This window comes from Amphichorda felina (genome assembly GCF_050947745.1).
Source record: "Amphichorda felina strain 45539 chromosome Unknown scaffold_9, whole genome shotgun sequence".
NCBI classification, from domain to species: Eukaryota; Fungi; Ascomycota; class Sordariomycetes; order Hypocreales; family Bionectriaceae; genus Amphichorda; species Amphichorda felina.
The window spans coordinates 1,842,403-1,866,588 of record NW_028145041.1 but is presented as its reverse complement, the minus strand read 5'-3'; the positions used below and the strand labels follow the sequence as shown (position 1 = coordinate 1,866,588).

The 24,186-nt window shown below is 54.5% G+C and overlaps 8 protein-coding genes and 1 non-coding gene across 9 annotated transcripts; 5 read left to right on the top strand and 4 right to left on the bottom strand.

The window, feature by feature from the left end:
- Window positions 1-322: 322 nt before the first annotated feature.
- Window positions 323-2,119, top strand: ACO1O0_009154 (major facilitator superfamily domain-containing protein; the record flags this gene model as incomplete). The annotated part of the gene is made up of 1 exon (XM_083198506.1): window positions 323-2,119. The coding sequence occupies one exon, from the start codon at window positions 323-325 to the stop codon at window positions 2,117-2,119; it is 1,797 nt and encodes a 598-aa protein (XP_083046241.1).
- Window positions 2,120-2,204: 85 nt separating this feature from the next.
- ACO1O0_009153 (carbohydrate-binding family 9-like protein) lies at window positions 2,205-2,897 on the bottom strand (the record flags this gene model as incomplete). Its single annotated transcript, XM_083198505.1, has 1 exon — window positions 2,205-2,897. One exon carries the CDS (start codon window positions 2,895-2,897, stop codon window positions 2,205-2,207), a length of 693 nt encoding a protein of 230 aa, XP_083046240.1.
- Window positions 2,898-3,783: 886 nt separating this feature from the next.
- Window positions 3,784-3,872, top strand: ACO1O0_009152. The gene has a single exon. It is a non-coding gene; the product is annotated as a tRNA-Asn (tRNA).
- Window positions 3,873-4,532: 660 nt separating this feature from the next.
- ACO1O0_009151 (uncharacterized protein) lies at window positions 4,533-5,687 on the bottom strand (the record flags this gene model as incomplete). The annotated part of the gene is made up of 3 exons (XM_083198504.1): window positions 4,533-5,437; window positions 5,494-5,533; window positions 5,685-5,687. The coding sequence occupies 3 exons, from the start codon at window positions 5,685-5,687 to the stop codon at window positions 4,533-4,535; spliced, it is 948 nt and encodes a 315-aa protein (XP_083046239.1).
- A 1,557-nt stretch (window positions 5,688-7,244) lies between these two features.
- On the top strand, window positions 7,245-9,129 carry ACO1O0_009150 (alpha/beta hydrolase; the record flags this gene model as incomplete). Its single annotated transcript, XM_083198503.1, has 6 exons — window positions 7,245-7,555; window positions 7,620-7,661; window positions 7,719-7,972; window positions 8,035-8,146; window positions 8,213-8,879; window positions 8,953-9,129. 6 exons carry the CDS (start codon window positions 7,245-7,247, stop codon window positions 9,127-9,129), a joined length of 1,563 nt encoding a protein of 520 aa, XP_083046238.1.
- A 353-nt stretch (window positions 9,130-9,482) lies between these two features.
- On the bottom strand, window positions 9,483-9,775 carry ACO1O0_009149 (uncharacterized protein; the record flags this gene model as incomplete). The annotated part of the gene is made up of 2 exons (XM_083198502.1): window positions 9,483-9,620; window positions 9,683-9,775. 2 exons carry the CDS (start codon window positions 9,773-9,775, stop codon window positions 9,483-9,485), a joined length of 231 nt encoding a protein of 76 aa, XP_083046237.1.
- A 1,551-nt stretch (window positions 9,776-11,326) lies between these two features.
- ACO1O0_009148 (uncharacterized protein) lies at window positions 11,327-13,102 on the top strand (the record flags this gene model as incomplete). Its single annotated transcript, XM_083198501.1, has 1 exon — window positions 11,327-13,102. One exon carries the CDS (start codon window positions 11,327-11,329, stop codon window positions 13,100-13,102), a length of 1,776 nt encoding a protein of 591 aa, XP_083046236.1.
- Window positions 13,103-19,607: 6,505 nt separating this feature from the next.
- Window positions 19,608-20,508, top strand: ACO1O0_009147 (uncharacterized protein; the record flags this gene model as incomplete). The annotated part of the gene is made up of 2 exons (XM_083198500.1): window positions 19,608-19,615; window positions 19,770-20,508. The coding sequence occupies 2 exons, from the start codon at window positions 19,608-19,610 to the stop codon at window positions 20,506-20,508; spliced, it is 747 nt and encodes a 248-aa protein (XP_083046235.1).
- Window positions 20,509-20,765: 257 nt separating this feature from the next.
- ACO1O0_009146 (putative secondary metabolism biosynthetic enzyme) lies at window positions 20,766-23,662 on the bottom strand (the record flags this gene model as incomplete). The annotated part of the gene is made up of 3 exons (XM_083198499.1): window positions 20,766-22,417; window positions 22,474-23,355; window positions 23,452-23,662. 3 exons carry the CDS (start codon window positions 23,660-23,662, stop codon window positions 20,766-20,768), a joined length of 2,745 nt encoding a protein of 914 aa, XP_083046234.1.
- Window positions 23,663-24,186: the final 524 nt, after the last annotated feature.

The window sequence follows — 24,186 nt, the reverse complement described above, 5'->3', positions numbered from 1 at the left end:
TCAGCCACCCGAGGGTTCAACAATGCGCATGGCACCAAATCGGCCGATGGCGTCTGCCCACCTAACTGGATCAAGTCTCGGGTTATAATACTCTCTGCCATTGAGACATCAACTGACAGCGTGACTACGATGGGTAGCCATTGAAAACTGGCAACGGCCCGTTTCAGTGACGTAAACAGGGCCTTGGCCAATGGAGCTCCGAGCAACGGAGGCCAACAAGCGTCTTTACTAGGCCCATGACGTCGCATCTTTCCGAGTCATAAAATATCATCGCGAGCCATCAATTGTCGCGGACTCGTCTCCTCACCAATCGCGACCGACAATGACTGTCGTCGACCCCGAGTATGGCTCCGCGAGGCCCCGCGCGGACGCTGGCCAAGAAGAAGAGGAAGACATAGAGGAGGAAGAAGAAGAAGAGCAAGTCGTGGAGCAGCAGATACGGAGCAGCTTCGGCGGCAGTTCCAGGCGCAGTAATAGCTTCGACGAGAAGAGCAGCGAGAACGACGGCCACCGACCGACGCTCTCTGAGATCAACTCGCGCAGCCGCAGTAGGAGCAGGAGCAGAACCACCCTCCCTCTGCCCGCCGCGACGGGCGTAGACTCTAGTGTGCTGGTCAATGTGCTCTCGCGTCGCGATACCATCATCTCGCGCATCCGCTCGCGCCCCGTGCCCCGGTTCACCCACCCGCTCGAGCGCTTCCCCACCAGCGCCGACCAGATAGTCGACTTTGACGGGCCCGATGACCCTTACCACCCTCTTAACTGGGTCACCTACAAGAAGGTCCTGACCACGGGGCTGTACGGCTTCGTCACCATGACCGCCACCTGGGCCTCGTCCGCCTACGCCGCCGGCACCAAGCAGATAGCCCACGAGTTCAACATCGGCACCCAGACGTCCACCCTGGGCACCACCCTCTTCCTCTTTGGCTTTGGCATCGGCCCGCTGCTATGGGCGCCCCTCAGCGAGGTCTACGGTCGCCGCATCGCCGTCCTGGTGCCCATGTTTATCGCCATCTGCTTCAGCTTCGCCAGCGCCACGGCCAAGGACTTCCAGACCCTCATGCTGACGCGCTTCTTCGGCGCCTTTTTTGCCTCGGCGCCTGTGACCAACACGGGAGGTGTGCTGGGGGACATCTTCCCCGCGTCGACGAGGGGCATCGCCATGGCCGGCTACGCCATGGCCGTCGTGGGCGGGCCGACGCTGGGCCCCATCGTGTCCGCTGCCGTTGTCCAGAACCCCTCCCTGGGCTGGCGCTGGACCGAGTACATCACGGGCATCCTGCAGTCCATCTTCCTCGTCATCGCCGTCATCTTTGTCGACGAGAGCTACCCGCCCAAGCTGCTCGTCTACAAGGCCCGGCACCTGCGTCACGAATCGGGCAACTGGGCCCTCCACGCCAAGTTCGAGGAGTGGGACGTCAACCTCATCGACATGGCGCGCAAGTTCCTCATCCGCCCCGTGCAGCTGCTCATGACGCCCATCTGCTTCCTCGTCGCCCTCTACGCCAGCTTCTGCTACGGCATCCTCTACATGCAGCTGGGCGCCATCCCCATCATATTCGGCGAGCACCGCGGCTGGAGCCCCCTGATCGCATCCCTGCCCTTCCTCAACATCCTCATCGGCGCCGTCCTCGGCTGCTCCCTCAACGTCTACAACCAGCTCATCTACAACAAGGCCTACCACGCCGCGGGGGACCGCCCCGTCCCCGAGCGCCGCCTGCCCCCGATGATGCTGGGCTCCCTGCTCTTCGCGGGGGGCCAGTTCCTCACCGGCTGGACCGCCGACCCGTCCTTCCACTGGGTCGTCCCCTGCGTGGGGCTCGTCATGCTCGGCACGGGCTTCTTCACCATCTTCCAGGCCGCGCTCAACTACCTCGTCGACACCTTCCAGGCCTACGCCGCGTCCGCCGTCGCCGCCAACACCTTCCTGCGGTCGTGCTTCGCGGGCGCCTTCCCCCTCGTCGTGACGCCCCTGTACCACAACATCGGCGTCGGGCCCGGGTCCAGCATCACGGGTGGGTTCGCCGCGCTGCTGATCCCCGTGCCGTTTGTGTTTTATGTGTTTGGCAAGAGGATACGCGCCGGGTCCAAGTGGTCCAAGGCGTCGGTGTACGATTAAATTTTTAACGACCGAAAAAAAAAAAAAAAAGACAATAAGACAGAAACCATAAAAGGCTATATATCAATTCAAAATATGACTAAGCCTAGACAAACTTGACCTTGCCCATGAACTTGGTGATGTGGAAGTTGGCCTCGTCGGGCGGGTTCCAGGCGCCCAGCTCCTGGTCGGGGAAGGTCTCGGGGCTGGTGATGGTGCGCAGGAACTGCATGCGCCACTCGGTGCCGCAGGCCTTGCCGTCGTTGACGTTGAAGAGGGCAAGGGGGATGCGCACGTCGCTGACCCAGGTTTGGGCGTCCCTGTCGAGGGTGGTCTCGGCGGTGAAGCCGTCGCCGGCCGGGTCGGACACGAAGAAGTGGTCAAAGGGGGCGCCCTCGGCGCGCTTCTCGGTCGGGTTGTAGATGAAGGCCTGGTAGGTGGCGTTGTTGGGGTTGACCTCGTACTCGAGGTACGTCTGCGGGTCGTCGGTGCCGCGGTAGATGAAGGCCTCCATGACCTCGTACTCCCAGATGTCGTCGTTGGTGCCCTGGGAGGGGTCGAAGTAGAAGTTGGTCTCGTTGTGGGCCGTGAAGGTGATGGCGATGGCCGTGTCCGTGTAGCAGAGGTCGACCTGCGTCAGGGGGAAGTCCTTGGTCTGGTCGGGGACACGGCCGTTGTAAGTGATGGTGCCCTTCTGAGGGCAGGCCGGCACGTTGACCTGAGGAACGCGGGGTTGGCGACCGTGGGCGCTGGCAGTGGCAGCCAGGCCGGCCGTGGCGAGAAGAGTGCTGTGACGCATGGCTGGTGTACGAATGCTGCTTTCTTCACCACTGGGGATCAATCTCGAAGCAGGCTGGGGAGACTGGGGAGCGAGAGATGAGGGCGTGCTGACGAGTTCTGGCTGGGGGTGGCAGGCGTGTTCTTTAAATACATCCATCTCTCTCGACCAGACCCTTGCCGTACGAACACGTCTTACATTCTTTCACCGTGCACCCACGTCACCTTGGATCGGTGCAACCTTGACTGACATGAGTCTCCTCTTGTCAGGGAAACGTTTGTATTGCTCCGTACATATGTACGTTTTAATATTAAATCATGATTTGGATTCTCTGAACCTCCACGCAAAAAGGACCCTTGGGTCCTCGAGCCGCACTCGGTCAAAAGCCACCATGCATGGAGCTGCTCTGTTAGGACTAGGTAGGACCAGATGCTCACCTTCATTCACTCCCAAGGTCCCGCCAGGGGGTTGGGGAGACCATGCTGAACCCCCAGCTCGGTCTGTGCCTCGCGATTGCTGGGTTTCCCTATTCTCGTCTCCAGTGCGACACTGCAAGTCTTCCCCGGACCAGGGGTCTCAGGTCGCTCCGCTCGGCTTGCAACGTAGCACTACTACCTAAGGTAGGTGCTGCGTGCTGCGCCGCTGCAGTGGCCATGGTCCGATGTTGGAGCGTCTGGATCTTCTTGGCAGTATTCACGAATTACGGATGAATGCTTTTGGAATTGGGTGCTTTCCTGTAGAATGGCGAGCAAGTCGATATTCCCATGTCGTGTAATGGTGGTGGTGACATGCGGAGGTTGGGTTGGATTGCGCTAACCCTAACCCCAATCCTGCAAATCCACTTGGCAACGCCCGTGTGATCGGCCTTGAGGCATTCAACGAGGGCGCTTCTCAACAACAAGCCCACTCCTCCGTGGCCCAGCTGGCTAAGGCGTCCGGCTGTTACCCGAATCACGGGAAACCGGAAGATCGACAGTTCGATCCTGTCCGGGGGAGTTCATTTTTTGCGCTTTTTTGCGTCTGCTGGGATGCCCCATCAATGCTCCATCATCCGGCCATCATCTTCCGGGAGGGGCGGGTCGCGGACCCATCACTGGCGTTAGCAAAACGTGCCTCAAACTCCACCGGGTGCAATATTTTTTTTAAGACCCGGTTTGCTTCGCGAGGTGGAACCCGGGCGGAATGTCGGAACACGGGAGATAACCCAGACTAGACATTAATCTAGGTGCTTTTCTCTGCCGGTTGCTCCGGATGTATCAGGTCCTGTACACGGCGGCATGTAAGAATGGCGGCCACATGGATGCTTTCTCCCATAGACGAATAATCACAAATTTTAAAATACAAAGGGGATCCTGAAAGGCTTGAGTTACCAGACACTATCGAATTACTGGCAATCTTATAATCATAGACGCTTAGATGGGATATGATAAATAGTGCGACAAGATTCATGTGAGCCTTGATTCTTTTATCATTGTGCCGTAGACTCAGCTTGAGACCCGCGACCAAAGCCTCAATTAAATGCACAATAAACTGATGTACTGTTCTCGAAAGCACCTCAATATGCTAAATAACATGTATTTACCTTGGCTAAACTATAGTTTGAAGAAAGCGAAGTAGGCTGCTTGCCCTCCCACAGCTGCAGGGTAGGAGCCCCATCTACTCGTAGTCCTTGGGCGGCTCACCCCACATAGAGCTATCGCCGAGCAAGTTGTCGACTTCAAGTTTCCCCACCTCTGTATTACTGATGAACATGCCCGACCCCGGGTGCAAAGGCGGGCCCGGATCATTGCAGATCCCCACCTCGCGAATGTGCCCGACCCCGACCTCGACCACCGTCCCGCCGACCCTGCTCCCGCCCTCCACGCAGTCCAGCATGGCCGCGGCCGTCCGCTCAGACGGGATCCACGCGTCGACCGACTCGTCCACGTTGGCTAGCTTGTCCTCGGTCCAGATCGGCGTGCGGACGATCCCCGGCGCCACGGCGTTGACCCGGATGCCGTACTCGTCCTCCATGGGCGCCAGCGACCGGACAAACCCGCAGAGGCCAGCCTTGGAGGCATTGTACAGCGGCGTCAGAACGCTGGGCCACTGGGCGGCCACCGAGGCGACGTGGACGATGCGCCTGGGGTTGCTGGGGGAGACCCTGGCCGGTGTCGGGAACGCGGATGCCCGTGTGTCCCGGGGGTGCATCCACCGGGATATGGCAATCTGCGTGGCCCGGATGGGGTGCGTGAGGTTGATGTCCAGCAGGGCGTAGTGGTTGGCGTCGCGGCTCAGCTTGGAGCCTGGCGGGCACCAGAAGCTGGACCAGCAGGGCTCGTACACGCCGGCTCCCGGGCAGACGACGTGGACGTCTCCGAACTCGGTGTAGGCGACGTCGAACATCTTGTCCAGGGCTGGCCACGAGGTCACATCGGTCTCGACAAAGATGGCTCGTGGGGACTTGTCCTTGGCATCGTAGCGGGAGACGACGGCGTTGGCCTCGGGGCGAAGCGACAAGTCGGCGAAGACGACGTTGCAGTTCTGCGAGAGGAGTAGCTCTGCGAATGCTAGGTTGATGCCTAGGTAGGTATATGGTTAGGCATACACCGCTGAGGTGATATCCAGAAGCACTCACCGGATCCTGCTCCGGTGACAATGGCCGTCTTGCCGGAAACCTAGAAGGGTAGCTTCTCTACTGATGATGCGGTCATGGTCTCTCTATCTACTATGGTCTGCGACGAGCACAGGTGGTTGCTAGTGGGTACACATAGTAGTGGGAGCTCACGGGAGGGGATGTCCCTACATGTATGGCGGCGGCCACGAGACCATCCAAGTCCTGGAGGGCCCTCTTGTGTCTACTGCACTTTGATCTGCCCGAGAGAGCGGGTGACCTTTTGGTCGATGTGGCGTTGGTATAGGGACGGGCTGGGTGTGGAATCCGAGGCTCACTGTCTCACAACTGCATACTGCATGTCTACCCCTCCTTTGCGTCTCCGAGTCTCCGACGGCAAGTGGGATGAGGATGAGGGCGCCAAGTGATGCTGGGAGATCACTTGGAGGGCTGGATCGCTCCAGAAAAAGAAAGTCCAGGATGGTGTCAAGATACGGCTTGGCCGCACGGGTCAAGGCGTGATATGAAGAAGTGGAGAGTTGATGTATCTAACTTGTGGTATCATAAGTGTAAATTTCGTATACAGGCCTCATATAGTTGCTATCTCGATTCAAGCCCGGGTTGGGATTCCGTGTCCCGCATAACTCACATTTACAAACTGTGTTGGGGGGGGGGGGGGGGGAATGCCGTGTGATAGCGAGTCGGCTACACTGTATGCCGCCACGACGACTCTCTGGTTATCGTCAAGCAGTTAGGCATTCCCAGGCAGATCACATAGCTCGTTCCCGCATTGACCTTATACGCTTGTTTTTTTGTTTCTCACAGAAGGACGTGTCTCAATCCAAATGAACCACCCAAGCCCCATCGAAGCCCCGGTGGCGGTGGTTACAGTGGAATAAGCATCATGGTCACGGCAACGAGCCGTAAATGTACTGTTTACGGGGCCGAAGCCTGGTAATTTTAGCTCCCAAACAAGGCCGAACCACGAGTAGGAGTAAGTTTATTCAATAAAGATCGTCAATATCGTTACGCCCGTGTCCCATTGTTTAAGCTATGGTACGCATGCACTGCTGCGCCACAGGGTCTCTGTGGGACGGGGTTGATCCCAGGATCCCCAGGCTCGTAACGAATGCCATCTGGTTGGTTGCTCTAGGCTCCAAAACAACACTGCTATCAATTCCTTCACAACTGGGGCGTCTGGAGTCAGCACTAAATTTCGCCTCCCGGGCAGAATCGTACCATGGAACTCCTCCGCATGGAAATAGAGGCGTAGGCGGCTCTAAGCTAACAGGAAGAATGGCCAAACGTGGTCCCGTTCATACCGGCTCCGTACCTCCTGTGCAATGACGACGCCTGTTGCACTAATAATAGTACAAGGGGCTACGGCGCTCATTGTATATGTAGAATGAAATCTACCTACTTATTTACGTGTGGATTCGACAGATTGGGCTCGTAGGGAACACCATCTGGTTGGTTGCTCCGAGCCACCGTGCATAGATCTCAATTGTGCCCCCAGAGAAGTCTCCCAAGCCCCGTCCATAGAGACACAAGCCCCGCCAAGTCTGTATCAAAATACCGGAATGGGCATTCCGGTAGTATCGACCATGTTCAATGACGAAGCTTGTTGCACAAGCACCGGCTACGCCGCTCAGCTGGCCCTCTCTGGTGACAGAGTCAAGGACAGTCGATGGTTTATAAAAGACCAGCGTTGGCCGCCATCTCTCTAATTGCTCCTTCCATCAATAAGACAGTTCAACAAGATTTAGTCCTCCACAATGCGTCTCTCATACTCACTACTTGCCACCCTACCTTCGTTGGCTCTCGCTGCCCCGACTCAGGACACCCAGAACAAAACTGGCATTGAGTGGACGCCATGCAAGATCTACGGTACGCGGCCTGGGGATTGCGGCAAACTGATGGTGCCCCTGGACTACACCGACGATGACTCCGGCGAGGAGATCCCCCTTATCATCAGCCGCGTCCCAGCAACCAAGAGACCCAAGAAGGGCAGCATCTTGTTCAACTTTGGCGGCCCAGGCGCCAATGGCATTGAGGACCTGTCGGTCTTTGCTGACCATTTGCTGGCGTGAGTTCTACATATTCTTGGCTACCTACTCCATGACGACCTGCTAACACTTGACCCTTCTTAGTGCCACTGGCGGCCACCACGATCTCATCAATGTTTCTCCTCGGTAAGCGAACACCTCCTTTAGTCTTTGCTATGTTTGCCGTTGACTTACCTTGCCCAGAGGAACAAACGGCACTCTCACATTCTCCTGCTTCGCCGACGAGACCCAGAGGTCCGCGGGAACCAGCAACTTCATTGCAGGTAATGCCTCCGATGTGGCTCCTGGGGAGGTCTGGGCCCGAGCCAACATATTCACCAACACCTGTGCTGTCGCCCAGAATGAGACGGGAAGGTTTGTGGGGACGGCCTTTACCGCCCGTGATCATATGCGCGTCGTGGATGCCCTGGGCGAAGACGGGATGCTTCGGTATTGGGGTATGTACACTGCGATCTATCACGTCCGTTGTGTTTAGCAAATCTAACACAGATTGTGATAGGCTTCTCCTACGGAACTATTCTCGGGTCCACCATGATTGCCATGTTCCCCGACAAGATTGACAAGATCGTTCTTGACGGCGTTGCCAACCCGTTTGAGTACTACCAAAACGCGTGAGTAGCTGCACCATGTTCGCGCTGGTGATCGGGGAGCTGACCCATATCTTCCCCCATTCACAGCGAGACCGAATTGATGACATCCACCGACGATGTCTTCCGCGGGTTCTGCAAGGGATGCGTCGCTGCCCCCAAGGAATGCCCCATCGCCGGTAACATGACGGCCGAACAACTCGAGCAGTCGCTGTATGCCATGATCGACAACCTCAAGGCCAACCCCATCCCCGTGCCCGACCCCAACGTCCTCGGCGGGGGCACCCTCATCACCTACAGCCTCGTCAAGGCAACCCTCCTGAGACAGCTCTACTTTCCCATCCTATGGCCCTCAACTGCCAAGCTCCTGGCCGCCGTCGCTGCTGGCTCAGGCGAAGCACTCGCCGGCGGCAGCGGCTCCGACGGCGGCGTGGGCGGCGACGAGGCCCAGCTGGGCATCAAGTGCAGCGACGTCCTCCAGCACGCAGACAAGCTCACCGACGTGGCCCCCATCCTCGAGCAGCGCCACAGGCTGAGCCGGTTTGGCGACACCGCCGACCAGGTCCTCGCGCAATGCGCACAGTGGAAGCTGCCGGCCAAGGAGCGCTACGACGGCGACTTCAACAACGTCAAGAAGACCAAGAACCCCGTCCTCATCGTCAACAACCGCTACGACCCCGTGACCCCTCTCGTTTCGGCCCGTAATGTCAGCCAGACGTTTGAGGGGAGCGTGCTGCTCGAGCAGAACGGCTACGGCGTGAGTGAACCCTGCCCACCCCACCCCACATACCCCAGATGCGCATGGACAGAGCTAACACGCGGCTGCTTAGCATATCTCGCTGGTACAAGGCTCTATCTGCACGGCAAAGGCTATCAGATCCTACTTCATGGAAGGGAAGCTCCCGAAGGAGGGCACTGTGTGCGACGTCAAGGCCAAGTTGTTCTCCGGTAAGGATGGCTGGGAGGAGGTCATCAAGGAGCTGAACGGAAACTCCACCAGCACATAATGTGGGTTGACAGCTGGCGTAGTGCGTATGACGGCGGTATTAAGGTTATCATATGGATATGAGTGTTATTATTAGATTTAGATTTCCATTGTCTTATACATCGTTTGTACTCTCATTCCGTGTTATTTATGTCACTCGCGTCGACAAAAGGTGATAAGAAATGGCATGGGCCCTAAGACTACAGGTGAGCTTGGGGCAAGCATAGTCCGACGGTCGGTAACTTATCATTCAGATAGACTGTTGCGAGTGATTCTTTTGAGAGACGAGTCAATTGATGGCCGTCCACGACGGGCACAATTCCATAATATTACAAGAGCGACACGAGCCACCCGTTTCTGTTTCCTCGCATCCGCCTATTTCATATGAAGGGCCTCTTTGACCTTGTCCATCTTTGATTCCTGCTGGCCTCCAGAGCCGGAGGAAGATTGCAAGCCGCCCTTTTTTCTCTGCTGCGACTGCTGGCCCTCGTCGCGGTGCTGCTCGGGGTGAAGCTATCACTCGGCGTTAGTCACGCACATCCTGCCCAGAGCACACAAGTCCGGGGTGTACTTACTCTCTCTTCCTCCTCCTCGGCCTGGTGGATGATGTCGTGGACCTCGGTAGCCACCTCGTCCGAATACAGATTCTTGTGCTCTTGTGAGCTCATGGTGGTGGTGGTGATGATGCCGGCAGTGTCTTTGCTGTAGCTCTCTGTGGGTAGAAGCTGATCTGGGGTCAAAGAATAGGGCCAGCCGAAGGGGCGATGGGCGATATATACTCGAGAGATGGTTGCAACCATGACATGTTTGATGGGTGAAGCACTGGGCTGAACGTCATATGATGCTAAGCCAACGTCATGTTAACTGGCGATGGCGGTGTCGATGTCGAGGGGGAGCAAATGATAACCGCTCAACCCCGCCTCGCCTGAATCATAAAAGGGCTGATCGCCAGTCCTGGGGCAAACAGGCTCGAGGCTACCTCGCCCATACTCGACGTCGTCCAGTCCTTGGTCAAATGGCAAATGGGCAGCGGGCCCAGATTAAGGGCCTGGACAGTCGCCCCTGGTGACCACTAGGTACTCCAAGACCGGGGAATGACGCCTAGATCAACGGCTATGTGCGGGGAGACTTTGGGCGAGAGATTAGGGTGGCTAGCCGTTGTGACTAGGGCACGGGACTCTCGGATACATGCATCTGGCGGTTTCAGGGAGTGACACACAGGCCAGGCGTTGAGGAAGCCCGTCGACAAGGGGCCCAATTCTCAAAAGGCGAGCTTTCCAGGTACCAAAGACGATGACTGAAAGCTCATATAGGGATCGCAGGGCATTATCTGCAATTGAGTTCTAGCATCCAGGCCTAATGTGGAGCCCCGAGCTCGGCCGGACATTCCGGCCGAGTGGACCCTCCGGCCGCATGACCTCAACGGTCGGCCAGCGATGGTTGAATAAGTACTATTATTACTCGCTGTCCCAACAGGCACACTTCATTGTTTCTATGCCTCATGGGGAAGTGGATGCTGCTAGAATAATGATTAGAAAGTTCGTTATAATGGTGGCGCAGTAATGACTTGGTGTGATCGCAGTGAACATGAAGTCGAGACAGAGAGCACATCAAGCCGATAAAGGACTTGGCGATAGGGAGATGGTGGAGCAATAATTTTCCTATTGGAAGCTGGAACCAGGTTTCGATTCGTGTTGAAGTTTCTTTCACTCTTCCTGTTGGTTAAAAAAGGAAATCACCCAGGAAAGGCGCCCAGGCACAGGCGCATTCCAGTCGTGCCTTTGTCCCAGACAGCTCAGCCAACACTATGAAGACTTGATGCAAGGGACACGCACCGCGATTTATTCAAAGGTGCATTTTTCTATATTTGTCCGACAGACTCATATTGTCGTTTCATAACTGAGCTTAGTGCCGCCATGACAGATGTTGGCTTGAGCTGCAAACCAAGCCATGAAGGCCCAGTCTTGAGTTGTCAACCCACGCGTGTCAATCGTATAACAAGGGCCCTTCTTCTGCTGCGGATTTTAGCAAGCGCATGACCGGTAGAGCTTGCAAATAGAAACAAAGAAACGAGGCTTCATGGATGCGCAACTGGCAAACATGCCAATTGATCAGGGCCAAACATAAAAGTGTAGACCTCCCTGGTGCCTCCATCCCGGGACTTCACCAATTCCAACTCCGTCAGTTCAACAACAGACTTGAGCAAGAAGAAAATCACAATGGATTATTACACTCCATCCCATGGCCCAAACAACCGCAAGCTCCGCACCCGGAAAATACAACGGCCCAAGCCGAGACCCCATCCCTACCCACACCACTCCGATTCGAATCCCGACAGGGAGTACCCGCCTCCTCTGTCGACCAGAAGAGGCTGGAAAGACCCCCTTAGCATAAACACCAATTTTAGGAGGTCGGCTTCGAACGATACCGAATTCCAGGATGGAGACCCGCTAGAATATGTACCTGACCTCCCAGAATCTCCACGACGCCCCTCATTCCGGCAGACTATCAAGAACTGGCCCTACACATTCGCCATCATCCTTCTCATAGCCTACTTTGGCATCAGTGTCATTGCCTCGCCTTTCATGGGCTACAGAAGTGAAAGAGCCGAGAAGGCCATCGCCGCCAAAGGGGAACCAATAACACTCGAGCACCCCCAGACCCCAAAGGTACAGAGCACTGTGAGCGCCGCCCAAGTATTAGACGAGACTCCACGCGTGCCCCTGGGCCTTTTCGATGACTACTCAGCCCTCTACCGCAACTGGGCTCAGTTCTCCACCTTGCGCCCAGCCATGCCCCGGTTCCAGGACATCTCTAAGGACCACGTCCACATCCTGCCCGTCTTCGCGGAGCTCTACGCCTTTGGCGACATGTGGGACCGCGTCACGGGCGAGTTCTCCAACGCGAGCGACACCGACGACGCCATGCTCAGCTCTAGACATCACCAGGGCGGTGCAGACGGCATCGCCATTGATAGGAGTAACGCCACGCACATCGATCTCACGCACCTGGAGAGGTCCATCGCCAAAGGCATGAACTCGGCGGGCGTTGGCTTTGTCCATGCTGCTCAGGGGTTCCGGGACAGCCAGAGCTGGTTCAAGATCCTCAAGGGGAGATTCCAGGAGCTGCGCGACAGCGCCCGAGAGGACATCCGGTTGGAGCCCATCCGGGTGGAGCCCATCCAGCCTCAGGAGCCCAGCCAAACCCCGAGACGCCGAGTGAAGCAGCCGCCGTATCTCCCTCCCCACGCTGAGCCCATCAAGCAGCTCCGCGCCGCCCGCAAGATATCTCCTTCTGGTGCCCTGTCCCCCCGCGTCGACGCGCGTGAGGCGTTTGGCAAGCACGTCAACCCGGGGGTCAGTCTCATCAAGGTCCTCGAGCAGTTGGAGACCCTGCAGAGCATCGCCGCGCAGGCATCAACGCAGCAGCTCATCGATACCACAAACCACAAGGGCTGGGTTGAGTTCCGGCTCCTGGGACGTATTTCGATGCTGTGGAACCGGGACAGCCCGCTGCTGAAGGCCGTCAAGCAGGCCATGGGCGTGTCCGTCGTGGCCGGGGAGCGGGTCAAGCTGACGGAGATGACGCAGAAGGTCAACGCGCTGGTCAACACCCTCGGCCCGATTGTGCGGTGCAAGGTGGCGCTCGACGCCCAGCTCGAGATGCTGCTTGCCGCGGCTGGTGAGTGGTTTGAGCATAAGTATGCTGGGGAGGAGCCGTACCACTGGGTTCCCGAATATCAGGCCTGGCTCATCACACGGCCCAAGCTGCCTGGGAAAATCAAAGATGGTTCAGAGTTTGCGAGTCCTCGTGGTCTCGAAGCGTGCGCGCCGTTGAGATATGATTCCTCATTCCAGAATCAACCATATGAATTAAACGGCCAGGATACCAAGACAGAGAGAGTCATGGTGTACGTACCGGCGGCCAAGTACATCTACGAGATGTTCGACCAGGATTTCCAATGGATTAGGGCTTTGGAGCCAAAGGCAAACTAGGAGGGGTAAATTTAGGAAAGGAGGATGAGTATGGATAATCTGTAGATAAGGGAGACATAGGAGTTATTAGGGCTTTTCAAGAGCCTACCTTGCATGTATATTTGGAGCATAGACTAGGTGCAGATTAGATAGAGCTAGACTAATGGAGAGTTGGGTTGATGTGATCCGAACCCCCCCTCTCTCCCAAATCTACTGTCCCATCCTCTAAGTTTACTTGTTTTCTTGGGGTTGGAGGTGTAATGGTGATGTTTGTTCATTGAAATTCTGACCAGTACGTTGATGTGTATTCTGAAGAAATGCTTCGCGTACATCCATGATATACTTAGAGATATTCTACTCATGGCGCAATTACTGGCTGTATTATGCAGCGTCGCATTTTTGGGATAGGAGACCATATATTAAACAGCTCCCCTACTACCCTCCATGCTTCCATACATATTCTCAAGAGCTTTAGCCTTTCCGTTTAGTGAAAACCTCCGAGACATGATGAAGCGAAAATCCGATTATTATCACCCTCCCCGAACTGCATCCAACCGCAAAATTGGGCCCTGATACCGCCAACGCTGAGGGCTGCCATTCCTTTGGTAGCCAAAGCAAGCTCTCCTCATTCCATACAACCCAGCATTTATCTTTGCTAATACCAAGAGAAGAGAGACAAGTGGGAGCACCATTGGCGAGAGAGCCAATGGAGGAGTGCTTGGGGATTTTGACTTGTAGAGCGATAGCACCATAATCGGTTAGCAAACGTGAGCCGTTCGATTCAAAGCATAAACGGGAAGAACGAAACCCAACATCGAGCGTCTGCTCACACTCGCCGGTATTAGCGCGCCAGATCCGGATCGTCTCATCGTCAGAGCCCGAGGCTATGAGCTCCGAGTTATACGAGAAGGTGACCGACCTAACCAATTGGCTATGGCCCTCGAGCGTCTGAACGCACTCGCCCGTATCAACGCGCCAGACCCGGACCATCCTATCGCCAGAGCCCGAGGCTATAAGCATAGAATCATACGAGAAGGTAACTGAATAGACCCAGTGGTCATGGCCTTGAAGTATCTGCACGCATTCACCCGTATCAGCACGCCAGATCCGGATCGTCTTATCGGAAGACCCCGAGGCTATGAGCTCCGAGTTATACGAGAAGGTGACCGACCTAACCGGGTTGCTATGGCCCTCGAGCGTCTGCACGCACTCGCCCGTATCAACGCGCCAGACCCGGACCATCCGATCGTTGGAGCCCGAGGCTATAACCGCCGAGTTATGCGAGAAGCTGACTGACCAGATTTTATGGCTATGACCCTTAAGCGTTTTGATACAATCGCCTGTATCAGTACGCCAGATCCGGATTATCATATCATCAGAGCACGAGGCTATAAGCGCCAAGTCATATGAGAAGGCGACTGACTTGATAGGGTGGCTATGGCCTTTAAGCGTATGTATACACTGGCCCGTAGTAACGCCCCAAATCCGAATCGTCTCATCCTTAGAGCCTGAGCCTACGAGCGCCGAGTTATGGGAGAAGGCAACTGATATAATGGGGCTACTATGGCCCTCGAGTGTATGTACGCACTCGCCTGTATCGGCGTCCCAGATTTTGATTGTCTTATCGTGGGAGCCTGAGGCCAAGAGTGCTGAGTTATGCGAGAAGTCGACTGACTTGACACAGTCACTATGACCCTCGAGCATCTGCACGCATTTGCCGGTATCAACGTTCCAGATCCGGATCATCTTGTCGAGAGAACCCGAGGCTATAAGCGCCGAGTTATGCGAGAAGGCGACCGAGGTAACGACGTTGCTATGGCCCTCGAGCGTCTGCAGGCATTGACTCCATTTACTATTCACCTGCGGCTGTAGAGATATCCATGGTGGGATCTCGTCTTTTAATAAGGTGTATATCTTACTGCTCTTCGGCGAGAATATAAGGAGAGAAGAATATATCTGGAGTGGTGTAGAATCAATGGTAGAAGTATTGGCAAGGATAAACCGTGTAGCATCGCCGAGAAACTCGGAGAGTTCTCTGTGTCCTCGGTCCTAGCTTGTAGTCAGCAGGCCGTGACTAAGAGTATAGTTTTCTGCCACTCACCTTGTAAAGTGATTCTAATGCCTTGAGAATATAGGGGCTCTCCCAAGCCCTTCCTATTAGGCTCAATGATTCTATCCAGTGAAGGAAATGGCACTTTAGAAAGTCGTAGACGTGCTCGCAATCACCATCGTGATTGCCTGCGCCTTGGATATGATCAACCCAATATAGACAAGCATATTGAACCTCTGGTGGAAGATACGTGTTGATTTCCTGTGGATCAACAGTCGATCGCTTGGTTCCAGGGGCTTTCAGTTGGCAGATATCTTGTCGAAGACAGCCCATCACACGCAAGCAGTTAGCTGCCAATTCCCTGTGTGTTTGTTTCTCGTCTATCCAGAATTCGTCTCCGGCCCCCATTGTAGGATCTAGCAAGAAGTCCCGGAAGGATAGATGTAGCAGCCTCACAGGTTCATCTACCGATAAGGGGACACAGAGGACGGAGTGTAGTAGATCCAACCTGCCGTCAATATCATCTCTAGGGAGATCAAGCAAGCGTGCTAGGGCAGATGTTGATAAGGGACTTGAAAGGATAACAAGAGGGCCGATGATATTTCGAAATTGTTGAAAGATCTCCTCACGTTCCCCGGCAGATACATCAACAATCATGCTGTCTAAGACAGGTAGGTAAGTTGCGCCTAGTTTTGAAAACTGGCCTCCTGTCCGGGGCAAAAGAACCTTCTTCAGCTGCTTATCAGGAGTTCCGATCCTCCGATCAGCAATAAAGCGGCATACAGTGGCAGCGAAGATAAATAGCGGGATTGCCATGTTCAGAAGAGTCTGGATATTGGCTTGGGTAGGCCAGTCTCCGGAAAGTTGTCTGCCTTCTGTAACAGAAGAATTATATTTGTCCCGGATTATCGCAAGCTCGTGTTCCAGGAAGGCGGATATATCGCGTTCGATAATAGGTTCGGGGATCTCATGAAGTATCAGGTCCTGGTACTTGCCCTTGATTTGTGTAAACCCGAGACGGATTGGTAGTTCCGGTCGGCTGGTTAGGAGAATCTTTAGCCGCACTGACTGCAAGGTCCTGGCTTGAGAGAAGAGACGAATTATGAGATTAATATCGTTCTCCCGTTCACACTCGTCGAGTGCGTCGACTATGATCAATACTGGCTGCTTCTTCCGTGTATCTGATGGGATTTTTGATAGGGGCTGCAGAATAAGCCTGTCGAACTGCTCTCGCATGGCTTTTCTGAAGATCGCAGGGTCACTTTCAATGGCTTCCTTAACGTGGCGAGCAATAGTAGGCTCTTTTCTCGTAAGATCGGCAGCAATTGTCGAGAAGAACTTGGCTGTTGTGCCTCGATCCGTCTCGCCCCTCTTGAAGAAAAAACTGGCGCCAAGGCGGTTTTCTTTCGCGAAAGACTGGGCAACAGTCCGCGATATAGTAGACTTCCCGGTCCCAGCCATACCGTTAAGCCAGAATATTGCTTCCGTGCCAGGATCAACAGCCCAGTCTGATATTTGTTCCAGAAGCTCGACTCGTGTGTTTGAGAGGCATATTGGGTTATGCTCTTCAGCCAGAGAGTCAAAGGTGGCTCCCACGGCAACGTCGTTCTCAAGGCGAGCAAGTACTGCCTTCTGGTCGAAATCTAGGAGGATGGTACTAATTATAGACATATCAGCCAAGAAGTCGCGGCAGTCGGGTCTAGCCAGCTGCAGACTCACTGTATATCTTGTACTTCTTCCCGCATATGGGTTGTGGTGGATTGGATCCTGCTTATCCCTTCATTGACTTGAAATGCGTTAGATGGTATGGCATTCTGTAGTCTGATAAGAAAACTAACTTGATTTAAGTGCGTCAACAGCTCGATGGGAAGCTTGAAGCTGATTGACTGGTATATAACCCAGCAGCTCCTTTGCGTACGCAGCGGCTGTTGCGGATGCGTACCGCTGCCACCGATCGTTTTTATGTGAATCGGCATAGTCGCAGATTCCCCTGATCACAAGACAAGGGAAACGGTCCATTATACCAGCAGCTTCCATTTCGAAACAAATACATTCTTCTCCAGTAAGCGCTGCGATTTCATCCCTGGTGGTAGCATCCTTGATGAGTGCATTTCCGGAAGCGATGATTCCGTAGTGGATCTCCGGATCGGTTGTATCCCGCTGATCGCGCTTAATTTCCCAAGATGCGTCGCACTTGACACAAGTGCTACCGCCAGCATGGTTGTGCTCTGCTTTGAACAATCGATCGTTTTCGAATCCCTGATGGATAAAAGCCGGGAATTTGTTCCTTGGTTTCGCCATTCGGGGATTAGCTGCCCGCATGGCTTGGAGGAGATCCGGAACGATCGATGGCTCGATCTCATGTTGTGCCTGCAGGCTTGCCAGGGCGTTGAGGAGGATCGGAGGGGGCTTGTTGAGCGAGCCTTTCCGCTCCCATACCTGGTCTGACTTGGTCTTCCCGAGATCATACTGGATAACCCCTCCCGTAGTTCCATCAGGCTGGCTGACAACGATATCACCGAGCCGGATATCCCAGTCCCCCTCTGGGCGAGCGATAGCGCCCCCGATTCCCACCAGAAGACCAATTCTGATCTGAGGCAGGGACGACAAAAGGTTCGAAACCGTAACCGCAGCGGAAGTTGTTCCATACACGCCGGCTGGAAGCGAGGCAATCACAATATTGTGATTACCGATCCGGCCCCATGTGTACGAGTTGGTGTCTGACTGATGTTGCTCGAATCCTTTTGGGATCTCATGGAGATCATCCAGCAAGGCTGTCGCAGCGGCACGCTCGATAGGGAGGGCAGCAATCCACCCTACGGTATAGAGGTTTGGGTCATCTAGCGCCATCGTTGAAGGCATTGTGTGGATACAAAAGTAAGTAAGTTGGGAGAGGAACTCAGTTGCTGATTCCTTCCACGGTTGTCAATGCGACAGTTTTGCCATCGGGTTGGCGCTCAAGCCTGTCGACGAAGAGCTTCGTAGATTTTGGTGCGGGGTTCTGAGGCTGAAGTTGGTTAGAGGGCCAATGAAGCTGAAGGAAACTTATAGCTGACTACGGAGTACTAGTTATGTAGTTGTCATGGGTCTGGCGAGGTGGTCATGTACCTTTGCAGGCCGCGGGGGGGAGGGGGGTTTCAGGCATGGCTGCATTGGGTTGTTGGCCACGATAATGCCTCTTGTGCAATTGCAATAGCTGTTGCCGCCCTAGGATAGCTGTTCTCCGATGAAAAAGGCTGTCATTACCCCGTCTATAAAGAATAACTCGTATTACGCTATTATCTATTCGTACGGAAAGATGCCAGTAGATGAACACATGACCTACTACATCGCTATTCTTCTTCTAACGGTCAGAGAATTTCTTTAATAGAGGCATATTGGAATAGTACCAGCAATTATGCAAGAGTTCAATAGTCTGAAGGGATGAATCTACATGGAAGGTTTCGTTGGAGCTGAGACTCCCTGTCTAGACGGTCCATTCGTAGTTCAAAGCTCCGTCGTGAGGCCATGGGACAGCAAAGGTATCCGAAATTGACTCGTGCCCGTCAGGCGTAGCATCAGGGTACTTTTTATCCTCAATATATCTCATCTGCAGTGCCTTGAGAAAACCATACACAAATATCGACGACGCAGAGCTCTCAATATAACTAGTTGTCCCATTCCCCCTCGTACCCACGGTCTATGATGAGCCGCTATCTTTAGACTTTATTTCCTTTGACTCAAAGATGGTAACGTCAAGCGTAGCAAGGTACGTCGCCAGGCGCCTGCGACCGGGATGGCTCTCAGGGAAGTAGTTGAGCGTGTCAACCAGCGCTATCATGTATCAGCCCACCGCACAGGATCTAGGTTGCTTATGCTAGATTTCCTGTGCCTTTTACCATCCAATAGCAAGTATTCAAGAAGCCCCCAGGCCTTTAAAAATATCTCTTCAAAGCTCTTTCAGAGCGCTAATATCTGCACCCTGGCTACTTGATACACCCTCGGCCCAAGTCAATATGCCCAATGAGAGCTGAGATAAATACGAGTTGCTCGATTCTGGGAGCCAATCATCCAAGAAAGGATTGGCGCTCGTCACCACCCGGCTGTTGTTCCCTGCTCCTTCATAACGTTTAGTTGTACGACATCCTCTATCCGTGTATGAGCCATCTTAATCAGTATGGCCTCTTGAATACCAATATCCAGTATAAGTATATTCTCAGCCCAAGGAAGGATGGACTAAAGCTAAGATGTCTATAATGTCCTCTGCTCCTTGAGCTACGCCTCCAGCGACTGGCCCAGACGCCCCAGACACTGGCTCACACTACTGTAACAAACAAAGATGCTTGCAGCGCCACACGTCAATCCAAATATACCTACCTGTAATACCCTGAATGCCCAACGGAATGTCGCTCCAGTGAGTCTGACAAGTGGGTCTTCCCCGCTCGTTGGATCCTGGCAGATCAGCACTGATATCCAAATGCAGGACGACGATGGATCATGTGTCGGTGCGTTAATCTACAGCTCCGGCCCACGATTCACATTCTCAAATCCGCACCGACAAACCATCCATTCAACCTGCCGTACCGTACTTGGAATGGTATTCATCCCGCCGCCGCCGCAGGCGGATTGTTTCACAGCCTTTCTGTTGGCAGAGCTTAGCGATGGTCAACTCAATGACTTCAAGGCTGCTTTTGAGCTGGGTGCCTGCTCCCGCTTCAACCCCATAATGGAGCTGAAAATTGTCCGCCCGCCCGACGATTACGTGGGCAAGTCCCACCAGCACATGCGACAGAAGGAAAACGAAGCCGGTCGCAAAAAGCCCTTTGTTGTCATAGACGACGATTTTCTGAAGAGGAGCGCCGTCTGGTACGTTGAGCACTTTGCCACGGAGGAAGAGGTGGAGGACAGCGAGGCCGAGAGCACAGGCGTGGTCTACAAGATCCTCATCAAGCCGGAGGCGCTGGCGCTGGCATGGGTCAACTACGACATCGCCAACGCCGCCGTCGGAGAGGACCTCGTCAATTGCGGCGTGGATCTATCCCTGGTGAATGATTTTGAGCAGCCGGACGTGTGGGACTGCGGCGGCTTGGATATGGAGGACGAGGAGTGGCATCAGGACGTCTGGGTGACGGCCGAGCCGGGGGAATACGAGGAGAGCACCGACAAGAAGCTTCGTGAGAATTACCTCCCGGCCCCTGACAAGGTTGCCAGGCTCAAGGAGGGCGTCGCTGAAGAGGTGGGACTGGTGAACAGCTGGTCACTCGTCGACGATGCAGAGAACGTTGAGCTGGCGGATGGAACAACCAAGACGTTCCCCAAGGGAAGCGTCGTGCTCAAATTCAGGTATAACCCGGAATTCCCTCGTCCAAGAGCCCAGTGGCCTGAGGGGTCTTTGTGAAGCACGGATTTGTCGCCAATAGACGTGGCTACGGAGCAAGGGTACTCGCGATGACTCGTGGGGAGGGACAATACCAGTCTCGGGCTCAATCACATGGTAACAAAATGTGATAGGAGGAAGGTACACAAAGTCAATGTTTTCAAACTTTCTTATCTACTAGTGTAGGAGCCATGAATAGTTGCTGCATTTCATGTAAGTCTAGGGAGTAGGTTCATGGACGTGATCTGAACTCGGAACGATTCTTGCCCCAGATCCCGTCAGTGGTGGCCGTTGGTGTAGCCATTGGAGTAGCCGTTTGTCAACCCCCCGTCAAGAGCTCCAAAGAACTCACCCGAGAGGTAAAAGGTATTCGACAGCCTGCCCCCCAGATTGTCCTTCAAGCTCACCCAGCTGTGAATCCCCCGTCCCTCCTCCAGGGGCCGCCGCTGCACCGCGCTGATGGCCTTCCTGTACCGCTCGCGGTACAGCGCAGGCGCAGAAATCTCGCTCATGTACCGCTCAATGCGCTCCTGCGCATCGGAGTCGTTGGCCGCGTAGCTGTCCATGGGGAAGTGAACCGTGCGCACGGGTCGCTCCGGATCCTTGGCCTTGAAGGCGAAGCATGACATCAGGGGTTTCCGGAGGTACGGCCCTGGCGAGCCCCCAGACATGCAGGCGTAGAAGCGCTCGATCTCGTACGCCGAGGTCTCGGGGCAGATGGAGACGTGCTTCCTGGCCACCTCTGCTGCTGTCGCTTCCCAGTGCGCCACGTATACCTTTACCTCGGCGTCGTCCGGGTTGGGCGACAGGCCAAGCGAGAAGTAGATGATCTGGTCTCGAGGAGAGGTCATAATGCCATTAAGGACCCTCCACGAGCTCTCCAGTCCGAGACGCTCAAGGGCCTGCGACGTCACACTGCGGGCGTTGTCTTTGCCGGAGGCGAGGGGGTTCAAATACATCTTCCACTTTCTTTTGCCGTTGGATGTGGCAAAGCTCTGCCATGCCGCCATGGATCCCTCGGCCTGGGTAGGCATGAAGAGATCCCGGATCAGATCGAAGCGGTCCATGGAAACAGTATTGCCGTATGCTGCCAGTATCTTCTCATTAAGACGCAGGGCACTTTCCTGAAGCTGCGTCATGGCGTTTTTCTCGGGCTGGGCTTCCAAGAGAAATCGCAGCTCAGATTCACCAGTCTTCTGGTCCAAAGCCAACGAGTACTCGATGGGCGAATGGTCGTTGCTGACATCCGAGAGCCAGCCGGATCTGTCCAGACCCTGGGGTATCAGGTTCTTGCCCCATTTACCAGCTCCCAGATTCAGAGCGTAAAGCAGTTTTTCTTTCGTCGTCTGGTCCAGGCCCACCGCCAGTGCGAGATGCGACAGTTGCCGTGTAGCCTCGCCAACGTAGCTTCTGTTGATGCCCTTGGTCACGGGCACGGGCTTCATACCGGCTTGGAAGTGCCTCAGTCGCGTATCCCTGCCTCTGGTGATGACAACATTGGGAATGGTATGCCTCCGCTTGTGCAGCTCCTTGATGGAAGCAACGGCATAATTGATGTGCTGGTCGGAGAGGACATGGCGCGGCACGGCAAAGCGAACCAGGTTGGGAATCTTGGCGCGCTCTTCAGGAGACTTCTTGTCCCATTCCCAGGCAAAAGGGCCCGACTCAATGGCACGGATGCCATAGTCCTTGATCAGTTCCAGCGTGAAACCAATCGAGGCGAAATCTTCAGGGTCTCTGTCACAACCATGGAAGAAATTCTCCATATCGAGGTAGACGGCGTGGCCGCCTGGCGGGGATAGTACGCCGACTCCATTCGCCAAGAGCTTCTGTGCAAAGGACTGAACTTGGGAGACTCTGCTTCGGAGGAAGGACAGCTTGGTGGTCTCATATAGACCGGCCGACGCCGCCATCAGATCTCGACCGCTCACTGGCTTCATATTAGCCACGTTATACAGAGACCTGCAGCATAGAGGGGACACTTACTGCCGCCGTAAGCATCATTGCCATAGGAAATAAGCTGTCTCTCTTTCAAAGCGAGACCAATACCCTGGTATCGCTTGGCAAATAGCCTATCGTCGTGGAAACAAAGGACACCACCCATGTTGGCAAGACCATCCTTCTTCAAGCTGATGGTAAAGCCGTCACAGTAGGTGAACATTTCTTGGACAATCTCGGGGATCGTCTTGTGGGAGTATCCCTCCTCATACTCGTGGATGAAAAAGGCGTTCTCCGCAAAACGGCAAGCGTCGAAGAAGAGGGGAATATTTTTCTTTTTTGCGAGTGCCGAGGCCGCCCGGATGTTGGCCATTGACACTGGTTGGGCAGCAGCCCAGTTGTTTGTGATTGTCATGAGGATCATGGCAACGCCGGAGTTCTCATTCAAGAATGACTCGGTGGCGGCGACATCAAGGTTCCCCTTGAAGGGGTTCTCCTTTCCAATGAGCTCTGCAGGGAAGGGGGCGTCCAGGCCAGGTTGAGTAAAAGTTTGGAGCTTGAATCCTGCCACCGAGGCATTGGCACCAGTGGTATCGAAGAAGCCATTGCTGATGATGATGGAGCTTCGAGACTCCTCGGGCTGCTGTGAGATTATGGCTCCGAGCGCAGAGAACAATAATGTCTCTGCACAACGTCCCTGGGGGACGATGAAGAAGTTGGAACGCTCGAGCTGGTGTGTGCCACCATTGACGAAACCGCCTTGGTACTGCTTGAGGATCTCGCGGCGGTAGAATTCAGTATCCGCCATGCCCATGGCAATGGTATTAAACAGGCGTTTCTGGTCATTGCCGCGCTCAAAGATGTCTCGGAAGGCATCGAGAAGGCAAAAGTATCCCCAGTTGCGACCGTAGCTTTCATCGCCTCTCATTACTGCGGAAGTTTGTATTAGCGGTGGACCCAGGAAATCATATAAAACACCTAAAAGGTTTGTGGGAAGAGGGGCACACAAGGTGGGGAGCTTCTTACAGGCAGCCCATTGCACATCGGTCATGGCAGAAGTGCCCGAGTCCGTGAGGAAGTCCACTGTGAGGAGGCCAGCTGGGAAGTTGAAGATGTTGTATTCAACATCTTTGAGGATGGCCTCGCGCTCCTCGATTGTCACAGATGGGAGAGACCTCACCACCACGCTTTGGTGGGATGGCGGAGGAGGAACGTGAAGTTGTGTGAAAGGAGCCATTGTGAAACTTTCAATCATGAATTGATAGCATACGATACGTTGAAACGCCACATCTCTGTTTTGTCTTCTTCCTCTATTTCTTCGTGTAGGGGCTTCCAATCCTATTATTATATTTCCGAGGCCCCGGGACCCCTGGAGTACATGTATACATGACGTACAGGCTATACGCCTGACCCGTGTAAGACGGAACCCCCCATATGTCAAATATATGCCAGGTTTGGAAGCCGTTATTCTCCTCGGGAGTGAATATGCTACGTCACAAAGGCCCTGTAGATTTTGCCGGACTGGGAGCACCTAAGCCGGTCTAGACTTGCTCCATGTCTGTCCAGTCTGGTTGGAGAAGCGCTGTCTGCCTTGCTCGCGCGCCACGGCATGGCAATGCATACCACAAGGGGGAGGCACCTATCTAATGCAGTTAGCACCCAATCACAGCCTGCCTGTGCAGGGATTATGCATTCATTCCGGAAGGTTGACATACTAGTACTATGTGCAGGAGCTATTATGGTATCTGCTCATAATGTAGC